This window comes from Pleurodeles waltl, chromosome 4_2 (assembly GCF_031143425.1).
Source record: "Pleurodeles waltl isolate 20211129_DDA chromosome 4_2, aPleWal1.hap1.20221129, whole genome shotgun sequence".
Classification (NCBI taxonomy): Eukaryota; Metazoa; Chordata; class Amphibia; order Caudata; family Salamandridae; genus Pleurodeles; species Pleurodeles waltl.
The window spans coordinates 733,737,414-733,755,995 of NC_090443.1; the positions used below are offsets into that span (position 1 = coordinate 733,737,414).

The 18,582-nt window shown below is 46.9% G+C and overlaps 1 protein-coding gene across 2 annotated transcripts in view; it reads left to right on the forward strand.

Annotated features, from left to right (window-relative positions):
* LOC138293239 (bromodomain testis-specific protein-like) overlaps nucleotides 1-18,582 on the forward strand; it is a 1,110,548-nt gene that overhangs the window by 394,864 nt on the left and 697,102 nt on the right. For both annotated transcript variants that reach the window (XM_069232347.1, XM_069232348.1), the window contains exon 5: nucleotides 1,864-2,048. In XM_069232347.1, coding sequence (XP_069088448.1) covers nucleotides 1,864-2,048 — 185 coding nt within the window. The remainder of the gene's footprint in view (nucleotides 1-1,863; nucleotides 2,049-18,582) is intronic.

Here is an 18,582-nt window from a genome sequence, read left to right on the forward strand (position 1 = left end):
TACCAGCAGTCAGATGAATCTTGCACCTGCCTTCTGGATCCATTTGCACACCAATATTTTCCTAAAATATTTGACCTCCGGACAAGCCCATATTGTGTGTTGGAAGATTTCCGTTGCTGTTGCCGTTTCATTAACAAGCAAAAGTGGGGTAGATGCCCTGTCTGTATGGGTAAGAGTGAGTAAAATACATTGGCAGAATGAGCTTTTACTATATATCCCTATTTCATAGCACAGAAAAACGTTTTACCGTCCTACATTATACGAGTTAAATTTCTTGCACGAAGTTTAAGGCAATGCTATATTTTGTTCTTGATAATCCCAAAGGGCTCCTTTAGAATCGTTTACATTTAGAATAATCATCTCAAGCAAAAGCATCCGTTTCCTAGCAACTGCCTCTTGCCCCCGTCCACCTGTCCCATCGACCTTGAGTTAAATTAGTGCAGTGACCTGCACAACTTTCAGGACCACAAAACTAGCACCAGTTAACGATGCCAGTATTTCTCCGTATCTACAATGGCTCTAAATCACCGAACCTTTCATTTCCCTCCAATATCTCGGCTATGAACTGTTGTGCTTGTTTAGGTGAAAGGGTGAATTTCTTTAATCATCTATTTTTGCCTTTTTTGTAAACCTATTCTGTACACAAAAAGTGACAATGTTGTCGTTTGTGCTACTGCCTAAACTAGCGATTCATCCAGCAGACATTAAAATATTAAACTACAACCAGAATCAATAAAGCATATAATTGGATTATAAATCTTCCGTGTTTTATTTTGGTCATGATAGGGTTGTACAAGTAACTCTTATTGTATAAAAACATATTTTCTATCCTTTGGGTAGAGCTTTCATACGTCACTTCCCTCCCTGTTGAAGTACACTCATGCCATCATTCTGATTCAAAGAGTTACAATTTACAGCTCTCATTTTACTTGATTGGCAGTATAACCACATCAAGGTGGTATGATATCCAACCGTACAGTTACTTTCAAGTGTAACGTCACCTTCCCCTGGGCCTTAGGGTTTCACAACATCACTGATATTTGCTTCTTCGCTAACAGTATGGTGATTTCTACAACCCCGATATGCATTTTCCTCTTTAGGCGCCTGGGCACAGCAAACAGCAGTACTGTGAGCACCAGAGATATTCACCTTTGCAAAGGCGATGGTTAAGGGAGAAAAGAGGAGTGCATGTTTCCTTGCCTAACCAATTGGTTCTTGAAAGCTGTGACCCATGAGACACTGCAGTAAAGTTACATAAAGCTTCATAAATTTCCTGTCATTTTCATTGAATTCGTTGGTGTAGTCAAAGGCTCCAGTTCATTAATGGTAGTCTCGCAACTTTCCTCCATAACAGGGTGGATAGTGTCAACACAAGTCCTTTTTTCAGCCAACCTCCGAGTAGAAGTTTAGTTTCTAACTTTACTGTGACTCATAGGCTCATCTTTTCCCTCACCTCAGACAAAGTTAAGAAAGCGATCTTATGCACTGGAGTTTGAGAACCCATTGAGATCAGATTTCTGGCAGTCTATCCGATCTTCTGTTTGTTACAGAAACTTTATATCTATGTAAAATGGTGATCCAAAGACGAAATCTTCTGGTGAGAGAACACATTCATATGCCGCCACATCAGGTACATAGGTGATCTACGGGAAGATGGACTGCCCATTAGAATAAGCAATTGTAAGAAACATATTCCTTCTGTTGTACAGTTTTTTTCGGATTGCCAACCAAAGTTAATAGCTGCAGTCCATTATATAAATGTGTACTTTTTTGAAAGTAAAAAAAACGGCTTTAGATGGAAAATAATTAAAAAATATAGATAATTGATTTTAGGATTCATATATTGTTTTATCTGTCATCTAGTGGTTCAGAGAGAGGCTGTTGGAAGTTCCAGTTCAAAGGAGGCACATTTATCAAAAAAGTTGCCTGAAAGAGTGCTTCAGCTTCCAGTACTTTCATCCAGTGCATCTTCTCAACGAACAACTCTTGTTCCTCTGTCTATTTCACCTTCAGCTAATCTAATACCCATCATGATGGCAGTGACAAAGGTAAGACTTGCTTAGATCAAGCTAGCTCAATAACTGGATTGTGTAGTTTGGGGCCTTAAATTGATTTTGCTTCCCACATCTTATAAAGCGTTTCTCACTATTTTAGTCCATCCTTTAACCTCTCGTACTTTTCTGTTGCTTTCTCGGAAGTGATATTCTTTCGGGTGCTCAATCTAAACATGTATTCATTACCTTAACTTCACTTCTCACATTTCTCAATGGGTCTGAACCATCATGTTTCATCTGATGAGACCGGTCTTTCATGTGATGATGATACTTCATGGACTCTTTCTGATCCTTTGTTTTTAAGGAAGTTTCTTTATTACTGTAACCTGTTTGCAGCACTAGTAACGACAATCAAGGACCCAAAAGTATGTGGTGAACAAGGCCACTAAAACACATTTCCCCACGGCCAGATTAACATGTGAACCAGCGTGAAAGAACATTTATGAATAATATGGTATGCTCATAGCCCCATCATCCCTCAGTTTTGACCATCGCTGTACAAGTACTAGGTGGCACTGCCTTAAAGATCCTCTGCATACTATGTGCCCTAGAAAACATGCAGTCATCCAAGGCAGCTCCGCTCTATGTTGTTGCTGGGGGTTACTGTATGTTTCGTGCTAGAATATTGCTTATTCAGTTTCCTTTCTTGGACTCCGACTTCGTAGCTATTGAGTCAGCGGTCTTGACATATCTCTGAACTTTTTAATTGTAAAACATTTATTTACTACGCACAAATATATATATATATATATATACCCTCGTTGCAGTTACATCAGAATAATTCACTCCCTCACATTGCAGCAGCCCACAAATCTTCTATCAATTTTGTACTGTAGTTATACAATCATACACACAACGACCTGCAAGCAACTGCAAGATAGAAAGACAGCAGAGAAACATAGCATCAAGAAAGCAGTAAAACGTATGTGCGGGGCAATTGCTCGTTGTCTCCACGACCCCATCCCAAGAGAACTGTCTCCAAACCAGTTGCACTGGGCCATAGGTAGTCATCCTGCCTCAGAGACTGAATCACCTACCCATGACCATGGACTTAATTTAATTAAATTTAAAAACAAAAAACGTACATGAAGCATTGCGGCTTCCAACGTCACCACCGTGCTGCTCCTCTTCTGTGCAGACAGGCTGCAGGTAGAGGCTCCCAGCCTGTTCTGCGGCCAACCCTGACGCTGCTCAGAGCAGCATTAGGAGCCTGTGCCTGCGGCTGCTCTCTCCAACCCGGCAACACAGTGGCGGGCTGCTGAGAGCCTACTGCGCATGTGTATTTGGCCGGCCCAAGAAGGCTAGCCAAACATACATGTCCGCAGTGCTCGTCTGTCTGTGGCCCTGCCCCTATTACCAAAGAAACGATAATAAACCTAGTTTTTATCGTTTTTTAGAGAAAGGTTTGCAGCTGCTGCTGGGGGGAGGAGGGCAAATGCTCTTACACCCAAGTGGAGGAGCCATCCCTGAGTGTAATAAAAATACATTTAGCTGGACTATGTCCCTCCCTGGCAGCTGAAGTAAGAAAATAATGCTATTAAATGCATGTTGTGTGTGCGCTTGAGGGTGAGTGTGTTTGCGCGAGAGTGTGTAAGTGTGAATGTGTAAGCATGTGTGTGCGTGAATGTAATTGAAGGTCAAAGAGCGTATGATGCCACTTCCGCTACCCCTGGTATTTTGGTCAATTGACGTTCATGCCCATGACGTTCCTTTGATCTCTGAAAGTCATCCCTGGCCATCACTGAGGTCTCGTACAAATGCTTTGTCTTGCTGATTTTGTGAAGAGGCATGTATTCTCCGTTTGAAGCCCATTTTCAGTTTAATTAGAAAGCATTGAAATCTGCTGCTCACTTTGTTTTCAAGTCTTTATTTCTTACAAATCACTTTTTTCTTGAAAAAATGTCCAGACTCTGGTCAGAAAACGAGAAGTTACTCTTATCCAGCATCACAACTTTCTTGCAGATTGTGTCTTAAGTGTCAAATGCGGCAAATCTATAATTATGCGAAAATAGCCACATAATAATTGCATAGTTCCAGTGGCCCTGCCTAAGATGCACTTTTGCCCCCAACCCAGCCCCAAACCCCCTCCTCTATTAAAAATAAATAAAAGCTTGCTGAGGTTGCTGCCAATGCCCTATGGTGTTTTCACACCAAATAATGGACATCAGCAGTAAAAAGCCTCCAAAAACAAGCTGGAAATCACTGTTTACTTTGGTTTTTAGCTAGTTTTCCCTGCCACTGTGTGATATTGGCTCCTCACCTGGGGACCGCATGTGGGAAGCCAATATTGTGTGTCACACGGTGGCGCCATGTGAGTTGGCAGGTCTGCGTATCGTGGGACTAGGCAAAACAAAATTCAACCACCTCTGTTCTTTTTGTATTTGACCACCTTTAGCTGATGTGCCCAGCAGTTCAAATCTTAAGTTCAGTTTCACAATAGTATCCCACCATTACAAGTCTTCATTTACTCTAAAAATGTACCTTGGGTGCGTCAAAAATAACCCTGCATGGGCGAGTGTGTGTCAAAAAGGGCTTGTGATGCGTTGATTTCACTCACGAGCGAGACCTTACATTGTTTCTCCTTTCATCGGGTCGGCGCGTGTCGTTTCTGCTCTCCACAGGAGAGCGATGCATCGATCTGGTCAGCACTCTCGGGTCCGGGCAGGCCTTGCGTTGTTTTTACACACCCAGCGGTACTTCCTTCGGAAATCCAACCGCACGATGAGCCGAAAACAACGCAGCACAGGTTGCGATCCCACCAGCCTCCGTCAGCGATACTGTGCGTCGTTTCTCCAGCTCCGTGCGTCGATCTTCGTGTCAAGTTGCAGCCAAACATTGAGTTTCAGACGCGAAGCAGGCGGCGCGTCAATATTTCAGCCGCAGATTGGAGTTGCGTCAATCTTTTCCCCGCACGGTGTTCTGTGCGTGGATTTCTTCCTCTTAGGCTGCCAGCTTCTCCTTTTGGGGTCCCAGGAACTCGATGGGCAGCACTTGGCAGAGTAGGAGTCTCTCCAGGGACTCCAGGTGCTGGTAGAGAGAAGTCTTTGCTGTCCCTGAGACTTCAAACAACAGGAGGCAAGCTCTAAATCAATTCCTTGGAAATCTTCACAAGATGGAAGGCACACAAAGTCCAGTCTTTGCCCTCTTACTCTGGCAGAAGCAGCAACTGCAGGATAGCTCTACAAAGCACAGTCCCAGGCAGGGCAGCTCTTCTTCCTCAGCACTTCTCCAAGCAGAGGTTCCTCTTGGTTTCCAGAAGTGTTCTAAAGTCTGTGGTTTTGTGTGTCCTACTTAAACCCATTTTCTCCTTTGAAATAGGCCTACTTCAAAGCAAAGTCTCTCTTGAATGTAAAATCCTGCCTTGCCCAGGACAGGCCCCAGACACTTACCAGGGGGTTGAAGACTGCATTGTGTGAGGACGGGCACAGCCCTTTCAGGTGTGAGTGACCACTCCTCACTCCCTCCTAGCACAGATGGCTCATTAGGAAATGCAGACAACACCCCGGCTCCCTTTGTGTCACTGCACTGTCTAGTGTGAGGTGCAACCAGCCCAACTGTCGAACTGACCCTGACAGGGAATCCTCAAACAGACAAAGTCACAGAAATGGTATAAGCAAGAAAATGCTCACTTTCAAACACACAATCTTATAATCAACTTTACTAAAATATGTATTTTTAAATTGTGAGCTCAGAGACCCTAAACTGCACATGTCCATCTGCTCCAAAAGGGAATCTACACTTTAATCATATTTAAAGGTAGCCCCCATGTTAACCTATGAGAGTGACAGGTCTTGCAACAGTGAAAAACGGATTTAGCAATATTTCACTGTCGGGGCATATAAAACACATTACTATATGTCCTACCTTAACCATACGCTGCACCCTGCCCTTGGGGCCACCTAGGGCCTACCTTAGGGGTGTCTTACATGTAAGAAAAGGGAAGGTTTAGGCATGGCAAGTGGGTACACTTGCCAAGTCGAATTTACAGTTAAAAACTGCACACACAGACACTGCAGTGGCAGGTCTGAGACATGATTACAGAGCTACTTATGTGGGTGGCACATAGTAGCATGTGATTTACAGGTCCTGGGCACCTCTAGTGCGCTGTACTAGGGACTTAAAAATCAAATATGCCAATCATGGATAAGCCAATTACATACACGCTTTGTAAAGGAGCACTTGCACTTTAGCACTGGTTAGCAGTGGTGTAACAAAAACAGCGTTCAGAGTCCAGCATACATCAGCAACCTGAGAAACAGAGGCAAAAAGTTAAGGGAGACCATGCCAAGGATGAAAAGTCTAACAGGCTTTTTGTGAATTCTATTCTAGACAGTCGCACAAAGGGAGCTCAGGTGTGCCCTGCATATCCTGATGGGTCCACCTGTGCTAGAATGGTGGGAGGAGCTGACACTTGCACACAAATATAGCTGTGCCTGTCTTTACACAAAGCAGTCTCCAACCGACAGTAGTGTGTCTGAGGCCATGGCATAAAAAACACTACAAAGACTTTCTTTTGAAATTTGCCTACTTCAGAGGCAGAAATTAGTATTAGTACTAGGCTTCTGAGACCACAACTTTAGAATCCTTCTGGACTGGGGACATTCTGCCAGGAAGAAGAGCTGGATACTGTAGGAGAGACTTTCACTCTGCCTGTTGCTTTGCTGTGCTGGCGTGCTGCTTCTGTCCTGGGAGTGGAATGACTGGACTTTGCTTTCTGGATCCTGTTTCCAAGGTTCTCCAAGGGCTTGGACCGAAGATGCCTCCTGTTAGAAGTCTCAGGGACATCAAAGACTTCATCTGCCAGCACCTGGGCTCTCCTGCTGAGAGTCCTGACTCTCCAAGAGGTACCATATACAGTTCCTGGGCCCTTGTGGATGAGTTCTGGTGAAACCAAGAAGAAACCAAGTACATTGACTCGAGCGACTTTGGAAGTAGCGCCGCTGTCTGACACAAACTGCTGCCTGCACTGGAGCTGTGGTCCCTGCTGAGTGTAACAACTGCAACCAACGCCACAAACCCGACCCCACTGTAGTGCCTCCGAAGTCCCGCTCAGTGCGAGTGCTGTGTCCCTGATGTCCGGAACACCTGCCTCTGCTGCAGCACCTGTGCTGTGGTCCCGTGGTGTGATCGTGACACCACCAAGTCGATGCCTTGCATCTTAACCTGCTTGATTCATCAACCCATAAGGAACAGACACCTCACCACCGACGCCATGTCACCTCCCTTACAACCGTAAGGAACTGTTGCCTCCCCTCCCCTGCCTAGCAGTAAGGAACAGACACCTCCCCTCCCCGGTAGCAATAATGAACCAATGCCACACCAGCTCCTTCAACGCCTCACCTTCCCAAATCCGTGCAACATCTTTGTTTTCTTATTTTACAAAGGTACTGTCCCTGGGGGCCATGCCACTCCGTAACTGGCCCGCACTCCCTCGCAAGTGGCGTTGGACTGTTGGGAACGACTCAGTCAAGACCTTATCGCCCCAGTTGGAGCTATTGTGTGTCTAAGTGCTTTACTGAGATTTCATCTTTAAAAATGCATATCTTAGCTTGTGTATGTTAGTTTTTTTGTTGTTTTGGTCTTGTTTTACTCACCTAAATATTGTTTTTTTTTCTAAACTGGTGTGGAGTACTTTTGTGGTGTTTTCACTATTACTGTGTGTGTGTGTGTGTGTGTGTGTGTGTGTGTGTACGAATACATTACACCTTCCCTCTGAGATAAGCCTGACTGCTCATGACAAGCTATTAAGGGGATGAACAGGGGTTAGCTTAGTTGTGTGACTCCCTTACCCTGACTAGAGTGAGGGTCCTTACTTGGACAGGGTGCAAACCACTGCCAACTAGAGACCCCATTTCTAACAGTAATTTTGAATATTTTGAATTTGTTGGAGATATTCACTGTTTCTTCTTTCTGCCTCATTTTAACCCAGATGTATAACGCTTCTTCTGTCAGACATGCTCAGACAAAAGGAAAAAATTAAATTAACAGTATGTTCCTGCTCAGGCAAAGTAGAATTATCCGCACTGTGTGTTTAGAAGGGTAGATGGCAATTGCACTTCTTTCCATGAATCACATACAGAACCTCCGATCAATGTTCACAAGGAAGGTGAGCTTTTCAGACCAGATCAGGGCATGGACCAGTCCCGGATGACAAAATAATGGTGATTTATAACGTGAAGGTCAAACATCCTCCGGCACACTACCGATTTTTGTGCATTTCTTTTGGTGCCCATGTATCTCGCCTTGGTTTCTGAGCAGACAAACAAATTGCTTCATCTAGTGCCTCTCCTCTTCAATTTTCATCTAATTTCAAATTTCATTGGGGCTTACCAGTGGCACATTTTCGAAACTGTGTAATGACATGCACACTGACCTAGTTTCCAGAGGAGTTTGGAAATGTGAGACCTAACATTACTGAAGCCTTGTCCTAGGGAACAAGTGGACATGACTGCACAGCTTGCCTTGCTATCGTATGTCTATTTATCTTAAAAACACCATACCCTGTCATGCTCTGTTGCTGAATGCTGAAAATGCTACGGAGGTACATGTATAGCCTAAAGATGTTTAACCCAAGCACTGAAACCACTAGAATAATTAGTGGTTGTATTGGAGTAGAATCCAGCTAATATACATAGTAAGTTCTGATAGCTTCCAATGGTGTTCCCAATAGGATCGCTAGATCTCTACAATCACCATCTTCCTCTGCCATGACAAGTGCTATTTAGGCAAGGGTCACTGAAAATCAGATTTCCTTATCGTATATGGTTGGACCGAGTACATTAATCACTTTACTTAAAGTTAAAGGTGGTCAATTATAGAACGTTTTGGACATATTAGTACAGCCTCAGTGTGGGTCTCAGCAAAGCTCGTGTACGCAGAGGTGCATCAGATTCAGTCTGGACATTATACTTGTACTGCTGCAGCACAAATTGTTTCTAACACTACTCACAGACATGGCATACAGGACACCCACTCTGCATTTCGTCTTTGTATACAGTACCCTGGCTTCGATGTCTATTTTATTCCATTGATGTCTGCCTTCACTGAGGAACCACTTTATCCAATCATCGTTTGACATTTGATCCTGGACTGCTTAATAATCCATTCTCCTACATGGGTACTCTGTTACAGTCTCCCCTCTTAAATAATACGTTGCTCTGAATTCTAGTTTATCCCAAGAAATGTGTATGAATAAAAATAAAGTATTACCTGACTTAGCATTTCTAACTGAGCTGAATATTTTACAGATATTCCAGGCTTCCGTTATATCGGAGACCTGTAGGTTTTTTTTCAGGATTTAATCAGAGATGAAGCCCTTATTCCTGCTGTCACTCAATCTTTTTCCAGTCTGGCTGGATCCTTTAACACAGGGTTAGAGTGCCAACTACTCACTTACTGACTCTGTGTTCAATCTTGAAACCTATTTTGCTAGCTGTTGTACCGGTTGTGACAGCTTCTGAGAACTGAGTAGACCAGTATCGCTCTGCTCAGTTTTGCTCTGAATTATCTGAATGATAACTGGGGTGTGGTACTGATTGTGCATTTTCAAATATGAATGAGCTTTGTCTGCATTGCAGAAAGCCTGGGTGAAGGTCTTTGACATTCTTTTGATCGCAATAAGGGGTCTGTTTGCTTCATGAATGAGAAGCTCAATAAAGGCAGCATTGACCTTGTTACAGTGGAGTCATTAACCTGGGCTATAACAAAGGAACAGCCATCTGTGTGGCATTCTCGTCATTAAATAAGAGCAGTCCAGATCCTTGAAGACATTTTGAGTCGACTCCTTTTTCAAAGTGAGATATGATTGGTAGTTAAGCAGTCTGAGGAGAAAATATCAGGTATCAGATGTTATCATTTACTCTTCCTCCAACTCAGAACAGATTTGTCTTTAAAGTATAATCTCAGTGGGGCATTGTAGGGAAATCCCTTCCTTGGCATGGTTACCCCTTAACCTTTTGCCTTTTGTTAATGCTAGTTATGATTGAAAGTGTGCTGGGATCTTGCTAACCATGCCCCAGCACCAGTGTTCTTTCCTAAACTGTACCTTTGTTCCAACAATTGGCACAGCCCTGGCACACAGATACGTCCCTTGTAACTGGTACCCCTGGTACCAAGGGCCCTGTGGCCAGGGAAGGTTTCTAAGGGCTGCAGCATGTATTATGCCATCTTGGGGACTCTGCACTCAGCACATGCACACTGCCTCACACCTTGTGTGTGCTGGTGGGGAGAAAATTACTAAGTCGACATGGCACTCCCCTCAGAGTGCAATGCCCACATCCCACTGCCTGTGGCATAGCTAAGTCACCCCTTTTAGCAGGACTTACAGCCCTAAGGCAGGGTGCACTATACAACAGGTGAAGGCATAGTTGCATGAGCACTATGCCCCTACAGTGTCTAAGCCAAACCTTTAGACATTGTAAGCTCAGGGTATCCATAAAGAGTATATGGTCTAGGAGTTTGTCAAACACGAACTCCACAGTTTCATAATGGCTACACTGAAATCTGGGAAGTTTGGTATCAAACTTATCAGCACAATAAATCCACACTGATGCCAGTGTGGGATTTATTGAAAAATGCACTCAAAAGGCATCTTAGAGATGCCCCCTGCATACCAGTCTGACTCCTAGTGTTAGGCTGACCATTTCCTGCCAGCCTGCCATAACCAGACGTGTTTCTGGCCACATGAGGTGAGTGCCTTTTTCACTCTGTGGCCAGGAAAAAAGCCTGCACTGGGTGGAGGTGTTTCTCACCTCCCCCTGCAGAAACTGTAACACCTGGCGGTGAGCCTCAAAGGCGCATGCCTTTTGTTACAGCACCCCAGGGCATCCCAGCTGGTGGAGATGCCCACCCCTCCGGACACTGCCCCAACTTTTGGCGGCAAGTATGGAGGAGATAATGAGAAAAACAAGGAGGAGTCACCCACCAGTCAGGACAGCCCCTAAGGTGTCCTGAGATGACACCTGCCTTAAGAAATCCTCCATATTGGTTTTGGAGGATTCCTCCAATAGGAATAGGGATGTGCCCCCTCCCCTCAGGGAGGAGACACAAAGAGGGAGTATTCACCTTCCAAGGCAGTAGGTTAGGTCTGCCCTCTAGACCTTAACACACCCCTAAATTGAGTATTTAGGGGCGACCCTGGACCCAGGAAATCATATTCCGGCGACCTACAACAAGGAATGCTGACCTGAAAGCCCCCCAGAGATGACTGGGACGTCAACTGACTTGGCCCCAGCCCTACCAGCCTGTCTCCAGACTCAGAACCTGCACAGCGACGCATCCAGTGGGACCAGCGACCTCTGAGGACTCAGAGGACTGACAAGCACCTAAAGGACCAAGAACCTCCTGAGGACAGCGCCTCTGTCCAGAAACAACTACAAAACAGCAACAAGAAACCAACTTTAAAGAGACTCTCACTTCCTGCCAGAAGCGTGAGTTTTAACACTCTGCACCCGACGCCCCCGGCTTGAGTTTGGAGAAACCAACACTGCAGAGAGGACAACCAGGCAACACTAACGAAGTGGACGCCCTGAGTCAACCTCCCTGCACCCCCACAGCGACACCTGCATAGAGGATCCAGAGGCTCCCCTGACCCTGACTGCCTGGTAACAAAGGAACCCGATTCCTGGACCAAGCACTGCACTCGCAGCCCCCAGGACCGAGAGGAACCACCTACCAGTGCAGGAGTGACCAGCAGGTGGCCCTCATCCTAGCTCAGTCGTGGCTGGCCAGAGAAGCCCCCCCATGCCCTGCCTGCATCGCCAGAGTGAACCCCCAGGTCCCTCCATTGTTTTTTCAATACAAAACCCAACGCCTACTTTGCACACTGCACCCGGCTGCCCCTGTCCTGCTAAAGGTGTGTTTTGTGCTTGTGGGTGTCTCCCTCCCCCGTGCTCTACAAAACTCCCCTGGTCTGCTCCCTGAGGATGCAGGGAGCCTGCTTACCTGCTAGCAGACTGGAACCGGAGCACCACTGTTCTCCATAGGCGCCTATGTGTTTTGGGCCCTCCTTTGACCTCTGCAACTGACCGGCCCTGTGTTGCTGGTGCTGTGGCTTTGTGGTTGCCTTGAATCCCCAACGGTGGGCTGCCTATGCCCAGGAGATTGACTGTGTAAGTGCTTTTCTTACCTGAAAAACTAACCAAACTTCCCTCCCCCAGGAACTGTTGATTTTTGCACTGCGTCCACTTTTAAAATAGCTATTTGCCATTTTTACCAAAACTGTGTACTACTGTTTTAAATCAAAGTTCTATACTTACCTGTGTGAAGTACCTTGCAATTTATGTACTTACCTCTAATTTGAATCTTGTGGTTCTAAAAATAAATTAAGAAAATATATTTTTCTATATAAAAACCTATTGGCCTGGAGTTAAGTCTTTGAGTATGTGTTCTCATTTATTGCCTGTGTGTGTACAACAAATGCTTAACACTACCCTCTGATAAGCCTACTGCTCGACCACAGTACCACAAAATAGAGCATTATTATTATCTAATTTTGCCACTATCAACCTCTAAGGGGAACCCTTGGACTCGGTGCACATTCTCTCTTAATTTGAGATAGTATATACAGAGCCAACTTCCTACAGGCATTGCCAGGCCAGGACCCATGAGGACACATCTCTGGTAAGCTCCACGCTCCGGGTCCCCACTGAGCCCGCAAAAGATACTCATAAGTGTGAGAAGCTGTGCTGGTTTGCAGTGGGTACCAGAGGTACTTATGCCTTATACCAGGTCCAGTGATCCCCCTTAGTGAAATGTAGGTAGTGTCTAGCAGCTTAGGCTGTCTAGAGGTAGCTGTAGCAGAGCAGCCAAGGCTGAACTAGGAGACGTGCAAAGCTCTTGCAATACCACTACAGTCACAAGGAACTGATGCACTAAAAAGACAATACTCAGTGTTACCAAAACATTTTTGTGACACAAAGCCAAAAATATCTTAGAGGCAATACTCCTACTGGAGGTAAGTGTTATACGCAATATATACACTAGTTACCAAAATCAGGTAAGTGAACAGTCATAGAATAGTGCAAATAGTGAAAATCACCATGGGTTTGTAGGAAAGTACTATCTTGCCCTGGCATGTTACCCCCATTTTTACTTGTGTGTTAGTTTTGTTTGCCTGTGTCACTGGGATCCTGCTAGCCAGGACCCCAGTGCTAATAGTTTGTGGCCTATATGAGTTACCTGTGTGGTGCCTAACTGTATCACTGATGCTCTGCAAACCAGAACCTGAGTGTTTATGCGCGCTCTGCTTTTAAAATTGTCACTGCAGGCTAGTGACCATTTTTACCAATTCTAATTGGCACACTGGAACACCCTTATAATTCCCTAGTGTATGGTACGTAGAGTCCCAGGGTATTGGGGTTCCAGGAGATCCCTATGGGCTGCCGCATGTCTTTTGCCACCCATAGGGAGCTCAGGCAATTCTTACACAGGACTGCCACTGCAGCCTGAGTGAAATAACGTCCACGTTATTTCACAGCCATTTTACACTGCACTTAAGTAATTTATAAGTCACCTATATGTCTAACCCTCACTTAGTGAAGGTTAGGTGCAAAGTTACTAAGTGTGAGGGCACCCTGGCACTAGCCAAGGTGCCCCCACATTGTTCAGGGCAATTTCCCCGGACTTTGTGAGTGCGGGGATACCATTACACGCGTGCACTACATATAGGTCAATACCTATATGCCGGGTCACAATGGTAACTCCGAACCTGGCCATGTAACATGTCTAAGATCATGGAATTGTCCCCCATGCCAAATCTGGTATTGGGGTGCCAATACTCCAGCATGGACCCCGGGTACTGCCAAACTAGCTCCCCGGGTTTTTCTCTGCAGCTACTGCTGCTGCCAACCCATAGACAGGCTTCTGCCCTCCTGGGGTCTGGGCAGCCGAGTCCCAGGAAGGCAGAACAAAGGATTTCCTCTGAGAGAGGGTGTACAACCCTCTCCCTTTGGAAATAGGTGTTAAGGGCTGGGGAGGAGTAGCCTCCTCCAGCCTCTGGAAATGCTTTGAAGGACACAGATGGTGCCCTCCTTGCATAAGCCAGTCTACACCGGTTCAGGAGTCCCCCAACCCCTGCTCTGGAGCGAAACTGAACAAAGTAAAGGGGAGTGACCACTCCCCTGTCCATCTCCACCCCAGGGGTGGTGCCCAGAGCTCCTCCAGTGTGTCCAGAACTCTGCCATCTTGAATGCAGAGGTGTGAGGGCACAATGGAGGCCTCTGAGTGGCCAGTGCCAGCACGTGACGTCAGAGACCCCTCCTGATAGGTGCTCACCTGGTTAGGTGGGAAATCCTCTTCTGAGGGCTATTTAGGGTCTCTCCTGTGGGTTTCTCTTCAGATAACGAATGCAAGAGCTCACCAGAGTTCCTCTGCATCTCCCTCTTCGACTTCTGCCAAGGATCGACCTCTGACTGCTCCAGGACGCCTGCAAAACCGCAACAAAGTAGCAACAAGACTACCAGCAACATTGTAGTGCCTAATCCTGCCGGCTTTCTCAACTGTTTCCTGGTGGTGCATGCTCTGACGGCTGTCTGCCTTCACCCTGCACTGGAAGCCAAGAAGAAATCTCCTGTGGGTTGATGGAATCTTCCCTTTGCTTACGCAGGCACCAAACTTGTGCTTCACCGGTCCTCTGGGTCCTCTCATCTCGACGAGCATGGTCCCTGGAACACAGGAGCTGGATCCAAGTGCCCACGACTGTCCAGTGGTCCATCTGTCCAAATTTGGTGCAGGTAAGTCCTTGCCTCCCCACGCCAGGCAGTAATCCTTTGTACTGTGTGAACTGCAGCTGCTAGGGATTCTGTGCACTTTTGCAAGGAATCCTTCGTGCACAGCATAGCCCAGGTCCCCAGCACTCCGTCCTGCATTGCTCAACTCGCTGAGTTGACCACCGGCTTTGTGGGACCCTCCTTTGTAGTGTTGAGACGACCGCTGTGCTCAGATTTCTTGAACGCCTATTCAAGTGCTTCTGTGGGTGCTGCCTGCTTCTGCGTGGGCTCTCTGTGCTGCTGAGCGCTCCCTCTGTCTCCTCCTCCAAGGGGCGACCTCCTGGTCCTTCCTGGGCCCGGGCAGCACCCATTTTCTTCAGCCGCGACTCTTGCAGCTAGCAAGGCTTGTTTGCGGTCTTTCTGCGTGGAAACAACTCTGCATCCTCCTGCACGACGTGGGAAATCTTCTGTGCAAAGGAGAAGTTCCTGGCATCTTCTGTTGTTGCAGAATCTTCAGCTTCTTCCACTCGGATGCAGCCCTTTTGCACCTTCATCCGGGGTTTAGTGGGCTCCCGCTCCCCCCGGACACTTGCATGACTCTTGGACTTAGTCCTCTTCCTTTACCGGTCTTCAGGTCCAGGAATCTGTCTTCAGTGCTTTTCAGTCAGTTGTTGCCTTTGCAGAATCCCCTATCACGAATTTAGTGTGTTTCTGGGGTAGTAGGGTAACTTTACTCCTACTTTTCAGGGTCTTGGGGTGGGGTATCTTGGACACCCTTAGTGTTTTCTTACACTCCCAGTGGCCCTCTACACACTATACTAAGCCTGGGGTCCATTCGTAGTTTGCATTCCTGTAGGAGGCTGGCCTGGCTTGTAGTGGGTACCAAGGGGTACTTACACTCTGTACCAGGACCAGTTATCCCTTATTAGTGTAGAATAGGTGTTTTCTAGCAGCTTAGGCTGATAGAAGGTAGCTATGGAGAGCAGCTTAGGCTGAACTAGGAGACATGCAAAGCTCCTACTATACCACTGGTGTCATATGCACAATATCATAAGAAAACACAATACACATATATACTAAAAATAAAGGTACTTTATTTTTATGACAATATGCCAAAGTATCTCAGTGAGTACCCTCAGTATGAGGATGCCAAATATATACAAGATATATGTACACAATACCAAAAATATGCAGTAATAGCAAAAGGAAGTAATGCAAGCAATGTAGAATTACAGTAGATTGCAATAGGAGCACATAGGTATAGGGGCAACACAAACCATATACTCTAGAAGTGGAATGCGAACCATGAATGGACCCCAAACCTATGTGAGCTTGTAGAGGGTCGCTGGGACTGTAAGAAAACAGTGAGGGTTAGAAAAATAGCCCACCCCAAGACCCTGAAAAATAGGTGTACAGTGCACCTATACTCCCCAGAGAGCACAGAAGTCGTGATAGGGGGTTTCTGCAAGGAAGACCAACACCAGCAATGCAACAAAGGTGGATTTCTGGACGAGAGTACCTGTGGAACAAGGGGACCAAGTCCAATAGTCGCGACAAAGTTGAGATTGGGCAGATGCCCAGGAAATGCCAGCTGAGGGTGCAAAGAAGCTGCCACCGGATGGTAGAAGCTGTGGTTTCTGCAAGAACAAAGAGGACTAGGAACTTCCCCTTTGGAGGATGGATGTCCCACGTAGCGAAGAAGCTTGCAGAGGTGTTCCCACGCAGAAAGACCGCAAACAAGCCTTGCTAGCTGTAAGGGTCGCGGTTAGGGTTTTTGGATGCTGCTGTGGCCCAGGAGGGACCAGGATGTCGCCACTTGCGTGAGGAGACAGAGGGGGCACCCAGCAAGATAGGGAGCCCTCACAGAAGCAAGCAGCACCCGCAGAAGTGCCGGAAAAGGCACTACGAAGAGGAGTGAACCGGAGCTCACCCGAAGTCACAAAAGGAGATCCCACAACGCCGGAGGACAACTCAGGAGGTTGCGCGCACTGCAGGTTAGAGTGTCGGGGACCCAGGCTTGGCTGTGCACAAAGGAAATCCTGGAAGAGTGGACAGGAGCCGGAGCAGCTGCAAATCACGCGGTACCCAGCAATGCAGTCTAGTGTGGGGAGGCAAGGACTTACCTCCACCAAACTTGGACTGAAGAGTCACTGGACTGTGGGAGTCCCTTGGACAGAGTTGCTGAGTTCAAGGGACCACGCTCGTCGTGCTGAGAGGGGACCTAGAGGACCGGTGATGCAGTTCTTTTGGTGCCTGCGGTTGCAGGGGGAGGATTCCGTAGTCCCACTGGAGATTTCTTCAGAGCTTCTAGTGCAGAGAGGAGGCAGACTACCCCCACAGCATGCACCACCAGGAAAACAGTCGAGAAGGCGGCAGGATCAGCGATACAAGGTTGCAGTAGTTGTCTTTGCTACTTTGTTGCGGTTTTGCAGGCGTCCTGAGCAGTCAGCGGTCGATTCCTTCGCAGAAGGTGAAGAGAGAGATGCAGAGGAACTCTGATGAGCTCTTGCATTCGTTATCTAAAGAATTCCCCAAAGCAGAGACCCTAAATAGCCAGAAAAGGAGGTTTGGCTACCTAGGAAGGAGGATAGGCTAGCAACACAGGTAAGAGCCTATCAGAAGGAGTCTCTGACGTCACCTGCTGGCACTGGCCACTCAGAGCAGTCCAGTGTGCCAGCAACACCTCTGTTTCCAAGATGGCGGAGGTCTGGAGCACACTGGAGGAGCTCTGGTCACCTCCCCTGGGAGGTGCAGGTCAGGGGAGTGGTCACTCCCCTTTCCTTTGTCCAGTTTCGCGCCAGAGCAGGGCTGGGGGATCCCTGAACCGGTGTAGACTGGCTTATGCAGAGAAGGGCACCATCTGTGCCCATCAAAGCCTTTCCAGAGGCTGGGGAGGCTACTCCTCCCCAGCCCTGACACCTTTTTCCAAAGGGAGAGGGTGTAACACCCTCTCTCTGAGGAAGTCCTTTGTTCTGCCTTCCTGGGCCAAGCCTGGCTGGACCCCAGGAGGGCAGAAACCTGTCTGAGGGGTTGGCAGCAGCAGCAGCTGCAGTGAAACCCCGGGAAAGGCAGTTTGGCAGTACCCGGGTCTGTGCTAAAGACTCGGGGGTCATGGAATTGTCTCCCCAATGCCAGAATGGCATTGGGGTGACAATTCCATGATCTTAGACATGTTACATGGCCATGTTGGGGTGACAATTCCATGATCTTAGACATGTTACATGGCCATGTTCGGAGTTACCATTGTGACGCTATACATAGGTAGTGACCTATATATAGTGCACGCGTGAAATGGTGTCCCCGCACTCACAAATTCCGGGGAATTTGCCCTGAACGATGTGGGGGCACCTTGGCTAGTGCCAGGGTGCCCACACACTAAGTAACTTAGCACCCAACCTTTACCAGGTAAAGGTTAGACATATAGGTGACTTATAAGTTACTTAAGTGCAGTGGTAAATGGCTGTGCAATAACGTGGATGTTATTTCACTCAGGCTGCAGTGGCAGGCCTGTGTAAGAATTGTCAGAGCTCCCTATGGGTGGCAAAAGAAATGCTGCAGCCCATAGGGATCTCCTGGAACCCCAATACCCTGGGTACCTCAGTACCATATACTAGGGAATTATAAGGGTGTTCCAGTATGCCAATGTGAATTGGTGAAATTGGTCACTATCCTGTTAGTGACAATTTAGAAAGTAAAGAGAGAGCATAACCACTGAGGTTCTGGTTAGCAGAGCCTCAGTGAGACAGTTAGTCATCACACAGGGAACACATACAGGGCACACTTATGAGCACTGGGGCCCTGACTGGCAGGGTCCCAGTGAC